The sequence below is a fragment of the Parambassis ranga genome, chromosome 2 (genome assembly GCF_900634625.1).
Source record: "Parambassis ranga chromosome 2, fParRan2.1, whole genome shotgun sequence".
Lineage (NCBI taxonomy): Eukaryota > Metazoa > Chordata > Actinopteri > Ambassidae > Parambassis > Parambassis ranga.
In genome coordinates this window covers 799,761-810,853 of record NC_041023.1, presented here as the reverse complement: position 1 = coordinate 810,853, position 11,093 = coordinate 799,761, and the positions used below count along the sequence as shown (strand labels likewise).

The 11,093-nt window shown below is 54.2% G+C and overlaps 2 protein-coding genes across 3 annotated transcripts in view; one reads left to right on the top strand and one right to left on the bottom strand.

Moving 5' to 3' along the window:
* Positions 1-1,412, bottom strand: part of LOC114432003 (formimidoyltransferase-cyclodeaminase-like) — a 5,332-nt gene extending 3,920 nt beyond the window's left edge. Inside the window, exons 1-7 of the mRNA XM_028399750.1 lie at positions 1,303-1,412; positions 954-1,137; positions 757-885; positions 592-680; positions 342-521; positions 128-265; positions 1-51 (exon numbers count right to left, since the gene is read on the bottom strand). The exon at positions 1-51 is cut by the window's left edge and continues 81 nt beyond it. Of these exons, the coding sequence (XP_028255551.1) occupies positions 1-51; positions 128-265; positions 342-521; positions 592-680; positions 757-885; positions 954-1,137; positions 1,303-1,356 (825 nt within the window). The 5' untranslated portion in view covers positions 1,357-1,412. The remainder of the gene's footprint in view (positions 52-127; positions 266-341; positions 522-591; positions 681-756; positions 886-953; positions 1,138-1,302) is intronic.
* Positions 1,413-2,104: 692 nt separating this feature from the next.
* On the top strand, positions 2,105-10,219 carry LOC114431984 (sentrin-specific protease 7-like). 2 transcript variants are annotated; one of them, XM_028399707.1, is made up of 22 exons: positions 2,105-2,328; positions 3,243-3,360; positions 3,435-3,517; positions 3,594-3,755; positions 3,835-3,932; positions 4,002-4,111; positions 4,197-4,533; positions 4,618-4,724; positions 5,938-6,045; positions 6,497-6,530; positions 6,626-6,826; positions 6,912-7,135; positions 7,218-7,264; positions 7,346-7,462; positions 7,538-7,660; positions 7,736-7,828; positions 7,905-7,981; positions 8,232-8,290; positions 8,370-8,413; positions 8,494-8,562; positions 8,633-8,783; positions 10,072-10,219. In XM_028399707.1, exons 2-22 carry the CDS (start codon positions 3,244-3,246, stop codon positions 10,213-10,215), a joined length of 2,505 nt encoding a protein of 834 aa, XP_028255508.1. In that variant the 5' UTR covers positions 2,105-2,328; position 3,243; the 3' UTR covers positions 10,216-10,219. The 2 variants fall into 2 exon arrangements, with proteins under 2 accessions (XP_028255508.1, XP_028255507.1); XM_028399706.1 differs by having other exon boundaries at positions 7,215-7,264.
* The last annotated feature ends 874 nt before the right edge of the window (positions 10,220-11,093 follow it).

Sequence of the window (11,093 nt, the reverse complement as noted above, 5' to 3'; positions counted from 1 at the left end):
CAGAGGGATCAGGCCGACGATCTGAGAGCCGACCACGGGCAGGTTCAGGTCCTGAGGGGACAAAGACACGTCACTGCGTCCGTGTTTCATGTAGTCAGAGGCGTGTGCGGCGGCGAGCTGCTCTGACCTTGGCGTCCCTGCAGACCTCCTCGTACACGCTGTGGAGCGGCGTCACCTCGAAGTCCAGGATGTTGGTGGACACCTGAGCGAGCTTGGCCTCGTCCAGGAACCAGCCCATCCCCTGCACCTTCCTCAGGCGGCCCGGCTGTAGACACACACACACACAGACGTTAGCTCACTGAAGCTAAGCTAACGCCCGCGCTCTGACTCCCAGCATGCACCTGGTCTTTCCCGCGGCCCTGCTCCCGGATGTCCTGCGCGATGCGATGCGCCTGCTCTTTGGTGCTGATCAGATTCACGTTGTAGGCGATCAGGAACTTACGGGCCCCTGTCACCGTGGCGCCCCACGACGGCACAAAGAGGGCGGGGCCAAAGTCAGGAGCCCACCTGTCATGCTTCAGCTGGAGGGAGAAACACACACATCACCCACAGGAAGCGGAGCGCGGCTGCGGCCTGTGGTCGGCGTCTCACCTTCTCAGGTAACGCCTCGTACTCTCCGGCCCGCACAGACGGGAGGCTCCTCCTCGCCTCGGAGCGCGCCGCCTCCCCGTACAGGTACACTGCAAGACGCACAATGACTTCATCTGACTGTGTCTTTAAGCCCCGCCCCCTGTGACTGTGCAGCAGCAGTCTCACCGGGCACGTGCAGCATCTCCGCCAGCCTCTGTCCAAACTCGTTGGCGCAGCGGACGCAGGCGTCCATGCTGACGTTCTGGACGGGGATGAAGGGACACACGTCCAGCGCTCCGGTCCGCGGGTGCTCGCCTGAACAGGAAGCAGACGTTAGTCACTTCCTGCGGGCTCCTTGGGGAGCTCCTTGGAGCTGCACTGACCTGAGTGTTTGCTCATGTCGATGAGGCTGAAGGCCTGGCGGGCGGCGTTCAGGGCGCCCTCCACCACCGCTGCCGGACTGCCCACAAAGGTGTAGACTGTCCTGTTGGTGGAGGCCCCGGGGTCAACGTCCAGCAGGCTGCAGCCCGGCGTGCTGGAGATGGCGGCCGAAATGACATCTATGACCTGATCACACACACACACAGGTCTGATCAATAACAACAGTGTGTTTACTGATTCTCCTGCAGGTCAAAGGTCAGCGGACACACTGACCTGATCCGCTGTCTGACAGCCTGTTAGCATCTATGTTAGCATCATTAGCATTAGTGGGTGAGGTGGCGTCTGTCTCACCTTTTTGTCTCGGCCCTCAGAGAAGTTTGGGACACACTCCACCAGCTGAGCCATGTCTCCTGCAGACTGAAGGAAGCGTCCTCTGACTCCCAGCTCCCTCCTCTGGCTCCGCCCCCTCAACCCCCACGGAGCATCCAATCATTGCTGCCTTATGTAGGTCACCTGACAATCATTAATCAGTGCCTGCGCCCCCTGCAGGTCGGCCTGCGTTCTGCTGAAGCAGCTTGTTTTGTGTTTATCTCACATATTGGTTTATAGATCAGTTTCTGGGGGTCAAAGGTCAGGGTTTACCAAATAAACACATTTCAAAGTGAGCCCATGTGACAACAGATTTAACTCCTTTCTGTCTTCTTTTTAACTACTGTTTTTATTTTCGATGTATTACATATTTAGAGAAAACACAGCTTCAACACACACACACACACACACCGATCACAGGAACACACATGCACAGCCTTATGGGGGAACGGGGTCAAAGGTCAGCACCCAGCACAAACTCAGCAGGAGAGGAACTCAACAAGTTCAGTCGCTACAGAAACTCTACACTTTACATGATAGAAATATTGAAATGTCCAGTTTAAATACATTCTTATCAATAACATATCAATCTAATGTAATATCAATATCTATTATTAATTTATTTATATTAATCTAACAGGTTTGTGGACGTTTGAGCGTCAAACCACTGAATAATAAGCGGTTTTAGCGGTTTTCTAAGGGTAAAACGTTCGCGCTGTCCGTGACGTCATGACGCACATGTACTTCCGGCGCGTAGCGGCGACGTCATTCCGTTGCTGTTTGTTTGGAGGAAAGCTGCCCCGCTGCTCGGACCGGCGGCTCGAACTGCGTTTTAAATGAGTGTTTTACGGCTCAGCGAGCGGACCGCGCCTCTTCCTCCCCACATGAACCCGCCGGAGACCCCGCACACCCCTCAGCGCTGCGCGGCCGCCTGCAGCTAGCCGGCCCAGCTCACGGACAAGCCGGCTAGCCAGCCAGCTAGCCTGTTAGCAGCTCGACTGACGTCAGGTGCGTAGAGTCCTGCGGGCTCCAGCTTAGCTGACTGTTAGCATCGCTGCTCTGACGTGACGGTGCCGAGCAGGAAGAGAAGGGATTTAAATAAAGATGTCCGAAGCCTGCGGCAGGAAGCTAAGAAATAAATCACACACATCCTGCTGACCGTGAGGGAATCATCTGGCTTCCTCACAAACACTCCTTTAATTAACTCCTTCTGTTTCTCTTTATTATTCTTCCGTACGTTTTTCGGCACTTTCCAACTTTGTGCTATTAAAACCACCAAATCACAGCCAGCTGTTCCTCCATTAAGACATAATGTAAAACCAAAACCAGAGAAGCAGAGCTGCCATATTTTCTAAGGTTGCCATGGATGCAGGCAGGCAGGGCTGTTACCATGGTGACAAATTGACACACACACGAAGCTTTTCCTACATTAGATCGCTCAGCCTGAGCTTCTTATTCCAGCCTCAGACCGTTCATAATGTTTATTCACCGCTGTTCTTTAAGCTCATGACTTCAGACTGTTCTTGTCTTCAGCCGTTTCTTTTTCATATCTTCATAATATTCAAACATTTTCTACTTTTCAAAGTAAGAGCTTCATCTTTCTAAATTCGTAACCATGTTTCAGCAAATTAATTCAGATTGCAGATTCTCCAGCAGTTCAGAGCAATCCTCCACATCAGCGTTCAAAGCTTCAGCTGCGGCGATCAGACTCGCATTTTCTTCAGGAAAAGCTTTTCTAGTTAAATTATATATTATATTGTATATATTTATATCATATCAACCGACAGGCTGCTGCTTCGTGTCCTTTGGGAGAATCTGAAGTGACTCCGGTTTAAAGGTCCTGTTGGAGCGTGTGTTTCTGAGCCTGCTCCGGGTGTTTCTGTGTTTCCTGTCACTGCTCTGAGGTGTTTGTGTTGTTGCAGCATGGCGTCTCCTTTTAAAATCCCCAAGAAGAAACAGCCTGCTGGCTCAGAGTCGGCCGACCTGCACATGCAGTCGCCGCTGTCCCGCCTGCAGAGCTCCGCCCTCCCGGTGGTTAAGGTTAGTTCAGGTTCTAGAGTGTTCTTGTAGAGGTGGAATTGCGGGTTTATAAGGTGTGTGTCTGGTCTGAACAGGGTTACCAAGCTCACTCCAGCAGAAGCGGGGTGGACAGGATGCATGCTGGGAACGCTCTCAGCTCTTCTACTGACAGACAGAGGTTTGTGCAGCGCCCCCTACAGGCTGCAGTCAATTCTAATGGAGCTGACATTAAAATGAGTCGTGTTTTACCTCAGGACGTCCCACCACCTGCCCTTTGTAGACGCCGTCAAAACGCTGCTGGGAGTCAACAACACCATCAGAGGTGGAGCGACAGCAGCCAATCACAGACCACCAGGAAGCTGCAGGTCAGAGCTGGGACAGAGGTCCGAGTCCTCCCCGGCCTGCCTGTCCGACAGGTGAGTTCACACAGTCTGACGGTGATCAGTGTGAGTAGGCTCAGGTCAACATGCTGCTGCTCCCTGATGTGTCCACCAGATGGCGTCCTAAGAGAGCGTCAGATCGCCTGCTGCCACCAGAATCCCCCTCCGATGGCCGGTCTCCACCAAAGAAGAAGAAAAGTGCTGCACAGTCAGGTGAGGTTTCAGTGAGTGAGTTCAGTGAGACGCACACAGACGACGACATCATCATCATCGTCTCTGCAGGCGCCGTCAGCATCATCTCTGTGAACTCTGTGGACTCTCTGGCTGAGCTGCGAGCTGCCGAGCATGCTGGGAGTTTGACTTCTGCAGCGAGAGACGGCGCTGAGCAGAGGGTAAAGGGCGCAGGATCCAGCCACCATGTTTCAGTGAATGAATATTCTGAGATTGAAGCTTTACCAAATATCATGTTTCTTTCAGAACCACACAGGAAGTCCTCCTGAGTCTCGTCTAAAACCACAGAAGAAGAACCCGTTTGTCTTTGGGTCAGATCAGACGTCAGAGGACGACTTTGTCTCTCCGCCCAGGACCAGAGCCAGATTACCAGCCCTCCACAGTCCCTCCTTATCCTCCTCCTCTGTCACCACAGTGAAAGCTACCTCAATGCCCTCCAGGAGGCGGAGCCTGGACCGGGCGCCACAACCTGCCGCCAGCGACCTCCTGAAGGATGATGTGAGGGAGAAGGAAAGGGAGAGGTGGAGGGAGTTCAGAGAGAGGAAGACCCGGCTCCTGAGGAGGCCCAAACAGACGGAGCCCAGTGAGTTCTCAGAGGCTACGACCCCCATCAGGCGGATTCAGGTCTGAGAATGGTGCAGCTGAGTGACGGTCTGTGTCCCCACAGTTGTGCTGTCCAGTGAAGAGGAGGGTGAGGATGAAGAAAGGAGCACCTCAGGAACCAGCAGCAGCAGCGTAGAGGAAGCCTCCAAAGGAAACTCAGGGAAAGTACAGGTAAGATGGACGCCGGTGCTGGTGAGCCCCGTGCACGCCACCAGCTGGACTCTGACACATGACGGCTGCAGGATAAACTCACCCACAGGTCGCCGGGTCAGTCAGAACCACCAACACACCGCACGCTGCTTTTAATGGACGCCGTGTTAACAGCAGGCTTTCATTTCCTGTCTCCACCTGCAGCTGTTCACAGACCTCCGTCACATGACCTGCACAGCCAGGGACATGCCGTCCACAGGGTCCACTTTACTGAGTCCAACAGGAGGACTTTATTCTGAAAGGATTAGGACTTTTACTGAAAAACTGACGATTTAATTTTAATTTGAAAGTATAAAAACATTTTATGACTTGATTCTGAAAGTCTGAGAGATAAAATGGCATGGGTCTGTCCCCGGGTCGTGTGACGGCGGTCTGTTCTCGGGTCATGTGACAGCCGTCTGTTCTCGGGTCGTGTGACGGCGGTCTGTCCTCGGGTCACGTGACGGGCGCCTGTTCTCGGGTCGTGTGACGGCGGTCTGTCCTCGGGTCGTGTGACGGCGGTCTGTCCTCGGGTCGTGTGACGGCGGTCTGTCCTCGGGTCACGTGACGGGCGTCTGTTCTCGGGTCGTGTGACGGGCGTCTGTTCTCGGGTCGTGTGACGGCGGTCTGTCCTCGGGTCATGTGACGGTGGTCTGTTCTCGGGTCATGTGACGGCGGTCTGTTCTCGGGTCATGTGACGGCGGTCTGTTCTCGGGTCGTGTGACGGCGGTCTGTTCTCGGGTCGTGTGACAGCCGTCTGTTCTCGGGTCGTGTGACGGCGGTCTGTCCTCGGGTCGTGTGACGGCGGTCTGTCCTCGGGTCATGTGACGGCCGTCTGTCCTCGGGTCGTGTGACGGCGGTCTGTCCTCGGGTCGTGTGACTCCTGCTCAGTGCTGACCCACTTTGGGTCCGGTGAGTCATGTGGCTGTCTGTTTGTGGCTCTGTAAACACTCAGGCCCTCGCTGACTGTTTGTTGTGTTCTCTCGGAGCCTCCATTAAAAACAGCAGTGACCCACATCTGGTTCTGGACCAAAGATGGCCGCCCATCTGCCGTCCAAACTTTTATTAGCTGCGTTTTACTGGCTTTCTGTTTCAGTGATATTTTCCTGGATGCGATTATCTTGTGCGGAGATGAAAAGCTCGCCCCGCCATGTTCTTCTGGGTCAGCCGGGTCTCCCTGTGTGTTGTCTTACAGGTTCCTGCGCAGGTCCTGTCACCGCAGACGGCGCCCTCCTTTCTGCAGCTGGAGTTCACCACGATGCACGCCGGCCTGACACACGCAGACGCCAACGGGATGCTGATGGTGAGAACATAATCAATCAGTGACACTGTCAGAGTCAGATCCTACAGAACCTTACACCCAGCCGCCTGTTTTCCAGTGTGTGTGTGTAATGAAAAACAGAAATATGAACAAAATGCCAACAAGAACTCATCAGAGAGCACCTAAATCATTGCATTGTAAACGCCAAAGCGTTGCCATGGCAGCAGAGGCGATGAAGCGGGAACAGAGTGGAGCTCCGCAGCCACAGCTCGCTGTGCTTCAGAGAAACTGTAAACGTTCGCATCTCGGCCTTTAACGAGCAATTAAGAGCAAGCATGAGGTCTGATGGCGGCGCGCCGGGTTCAATTAGAGCGCCGTTAAAAACCAGGAGGGGGTTAGTGGGTCAGCGTGTCAGCGGGCCGGAGCCGCAGCTGCAGCCGATCAGACAAATGTTCAGAAAAAGGTTTTTATTTCTCCGTCTGTTTCCTTCTAGATCACTGAGCACGGCATCACCGCTCCTCTGAAAGGTAGCCGCTGCACGCCGCTCCCACGGTCACCATCATTACTATACTGTAGAACACAGAGTGACCCTGTAACCATGGTAACTGTGTGTCTTCGTCAGGGCTGGAGGACGGGGAGGTGACGCTGGTGGCGTCCCAGCTTTGTGGTTATGGTGTCTGGGATGGGGGTGTAGCTCGAGGCGGGGCTCTCCTGGCTGGCTGGGAAGGCCCCGCCCCCTCGCTGCTCTTCCTGTGGGTGACGGAGGCTCAGGCCAACCTGCTGCAGGTGGAGCTGTCGGCCATCCAGCCCGGCACCGCCTCTGGTAAACCTCGAGGGTTTAATACACACACACACACTTCTTAATGACGGCGCGCCCTCTGACCTCCTGCTCCTGGCTCCCCCTGCAGGCCGCTCCTGCTGCTTCCTCCTGCTGGTGCTGAAGGAGCAGCTCCAGCCGCTGCAGGCTGCGCTGCTGGCCTCCATCCTGGACATGGACGAGTACAAACATGGTCGCAGCTCCTCCCCCAGGGGTCCAGCCTCCCCCCTGGACTGGGCTGACGGGCTGCTGCTCCTCCACAGCTGTCCTGCCCCTCTGGACCAGCACCTCCTCGGACTGCTGGGGCACTCTGCCGTAAGACCCCCTTTGTTAGCCGTTAGCCGTTAGCTGATGAGAGCCTGTGAGTGCTGATATCATGTCTGCTTCCTGACAGAAGTCCGGTCAGCCGAGGACCAGGTCTGCCCTGCAGCAGCTTCCCTCCAGGTAAACCCCACCAACCCCACCTCCTCCGTCATCCCCCAAACCTGAACCAGTGTCTGGTTTAACCCTCAGTTTGGTCTGCAGGCTGATCCAGTACCCCTCTGCGCCCTGTAAAGGCCGGATCACAGTGACCAAGGAAGACCTCGCGTGTCTGAAAGACGGCGAGTTCCTGAATGATGTCATCATCGACTTCTACCTCAAGTCAGTTGGGTTGGTTGGGTGTAGTTGCTGTCGGTCACCAGTAGGGGTCACCTAAACCCTCTCCCCCTCCTGCAGGTACCTTCTCCTGGAGGGAGTCGGCGGCCCCGTGGCCCAGAGGAGTCACGTCTTCAGCAGCTTCTTCTACAAACAGCTGAGCAGACGGCGAGCTGCCGGCGAGGACGACGCCCCCTCTGTCCCGTAAGACCTGACACACAGGAAGTGATGACGCCCTGGCAGCTTCAGACTGACCACCGCTGTTTCTTCTTTCCACAGCGACCGCCACACGAGGCATCAGAGGGTGAAGACGTGGACGCGCAACATCGACATTTTTACCAAAGACTTCCTGTTTGTGCCTGTCAATCAAGAGTAAGAGCCAATCAGCTCTCTGTGTTCCGTTCATGATGTTTGTCGGTCCCTCTTAGTGTCTTGGTTGTGTGTGCAGCGCCCACTGGTTCCTGGTGGTGGTGTGCTTCCCGGGTCTGGAGGAGCTTCAGTACGAGGAGTTCCAGAGGCGAGCAGGTGAGCGCGTTGTTTACGTCCCCGTGTGAGGCTCGTGTGATTGAAGCGGCATGTTGTGGGAAATAACCAGGTCACAGCCAACATTAGAGGCTCACACGTTCCAGGCTGGAACTTATTGTCGTCTATAAATCAGCTCGTAACCGAGCTCCAGCTGCTCAATAACCTCCGTGTTCTCCCTCGCAGCGTCTGTGTGTGTGTGTGGTTTGATCAGAATGACAACATTCGATAGATGTTTGTGTTGTTGTTGCAGAAGGATCAGAGCGCGCTGCGGGGAGAACAAGCTTCGGTCTGAGGGCGCAGCAGACGCCTGTAAATATGCTCCATAAACACACGGTCAGTAAACATGTACCCTGACCTGATGAGATGCTAACATGTGGCGTCTGTGTAGGAGAGCACCGAGCAGGGCTGCAGGAAGGACACCGTCCTGAAGAGGTGAGCTGCTTTTGGCCGTATTTGTTGTTGCCGTGGTAACAGGCTTTGGTAAACACGGCGGTCTCCTGTGTGTCTCTCAGGCCGTGCATCCTGGTCATGGACTCGCTGAAGCTGTCGTACCACGAGAACGTCTGCAGACTCCTCAGAGAGTGAGTTTTAATTTAATTTAAAGATGTCAAGAGGTCAAAGGTCACGGCTCTGACGAACCGCTGACTTCAGCTACCTGCAGGTGGAGTGGGAGGTCCGCAGGAGGACGCCTCGTCTCTTCACGTCGGACAGCATGAGGAGCTCCAACTGCAGAGTCCCTCAGCAGGACAACAGCAGCGACTGTGGACTCTACCTGCTGCAGTACGTGGAGAGCTTCCTGCAGGTACACACAGAGAGACACACACACACAGAGACACACACAGAGAGACACACACAGAGACACAGACAGAGAGACACAGACAGAGAGACACAGACAGAGAGACACAGAGAGAGACACACAGAGAGAGACACACACAGAGAGACACACACAGAGAGACACACACAGAGAGACACACAGAGAGACACACACAGAGAGACACACACAGAGAGACACACACAGAGACACACAGAGAGACACACACAGAGACACACAGAGACACAGAGACACACAGAGAGACACACACAGAGAGACACACACAGAGACACAGACAGAGAGACACACAGAGAGACACACACAGAGACACACACAGAGAGACACACACAGAGAGACACACACAGAGACACACACACACAGAGACACACACACAGAGACACACACACAGAGACACACACACAGAGACACACACAGAGAGACACACACAGAGACACACACAGAGACACACACAGAGAGACACACACAGAGACACACACAGAGACACACACAGAGAGACACACAGAGAGACACACACAGAGACACAGACAGAGAGACACACACAGAGACACACACAGAGAGACACACAGAGAGACACACACAGAGACACACACAGAGACACAGACAGAGAGACACACACACAGAGACACACACAGAGAGACACACAGAGAGACACACAGAGAGACAAGGACAGAGAGACACACACAGAGACACACACAGAGACACAGAGACACACACAGACACAGACAGAGAGACACACACAGAGACACACACACAGAGAGACACACACAGGTACACACACAGAGACACACACAGAGAGACACACACAGAGAGACACACACACAGACACACACACAGACACACACAGGTACACACACAGACACACAGAGAGACACACACAGACACACACACAGGTACACACACACAGAGACACACACAGAGACACACACATAGACACACAGAGACAGACACAGAGACACACACAGACACACAGAGACACACACAGGTACACACACATAGACACACAGAGACACACACAGACACACAGAGACACACAGAGACACACACAGGTACACACACACAGAGACACACACAGGTACACACACACAGATACACACACACAGAGACACACACAGGTATGCACAGAGAGACGCACAGACACACGGGTGGAGCAGCACGTCCAACATCAGAAAAAAGTCTTAAACATCACCTCATGGCGGCAGCGGGGCGCCCTTTCCCCGAGTTCACATGGCTGAATCGAGCTCTCTGATTGGCTCCTCAGAACCCCGTGGTGCACTTCGACCTGCCATTGCAATTGGACAGCTGGTTTCCACGGCAGCGAGTGCGGCAGAAGCGTGAGGAGATTCGTAGTCTGGTCATGAGGTTGCACCGGAGTCAGCAGAGCGGGGGCGAGCCGCCGCAGTGAAGTTCCGCCCATTTCTGTGAATGTAAATACCTTTCTATGTCTGTACTTCCTGTTTTATAAAATAAAAGTATTTAATTTGACTCCTGTGATGTTGAGGTTCCTGTTAATCAATGACCCGTTGATTAGTTATCGTTGATGGTTTGAGGAGAGTGTGTCCTTGGTGTTTGCTAAGCTGAGGTCGCAGGTCACTGGGTTACTATCTGTATCTGTGTGTGTGTGGGCTGCTGGGTAATCTCTGGGTTTTAGCCAGGTGCCCCCCGCAGTCAGCTCAGAGCTCATTAGGTGGATCAGACTGGAGGGGGGGCAGCAGACTGGAGGGGGGTTTATACATGTGAAGACAAAGCAGCGTCTCCGTGGTAACCATGATGGCTGATTATTCAGTTTAATGAGCAGAAACAAGTGAACCCGGCGGGCTCAAAGGATCAGCGGTCAAAAATACCCCTTAAAGGAGATTAACAGCTTTTAAAAGGAAAAATATAAAAAGTCTCTCGTCCTGCTCAGGTCTGTCCTCTTATCCTGGGTTTGTCTGATAACTGGCCTGGCTTTGCCTCTTGTCTTTGGACCTGTATGGCCCAGGTTCTCCTCTGGCCCTGCTCAGGTTTTCAGGGGGCCCTGCTCTCTATGTTCTTGTCTGGCCCTGCTTATTCCCTGCTCCACCGCTCCATCTTTTCTGATGGTCCCATCCTTGTCTGTCCTGGGTCTGGTCTGTCTTTCCTGGTCCTGGCCCTGGGTCCTGGCCTGGTCCTTGTCCTGGCCTTGGTCTCTGTCTGGTCCTGGTCTGGGTCCTGGTCTGGTCCTGGCCTGGCCTGGCCTGGTCTGGTCTCATCTGGGTCTGGGTCTGGGTCTGGTCCGTCTTTCCTGGCCTGATCCTTGTCCTG

Bases quoted from the DNA above. Each gene is read 5' to 3' on its own strand.
- LOC114431984 (XM_028399706.1), top strand. From the start codon at position 3,244: ATGGCGTCTCCTTTTAAAATCCCCAAGAAGAAACAGCCTGCTGGCTCA. The intron at 3,518-3,593 runs GTTTGTGCAGCG...GTTTTACCTCAG, and splicing joins TCTTCTACTGACAGACAGAG to GACGTCCCACCACCTGCCCT. The intron at 7,265-7,345 runs GTAAACCCCACC...TTTGGTCTGCAG, and splicing joins CTGCAGCAGCTTCCCTCCAG to GCTGATCCAGTACCCCTCTG.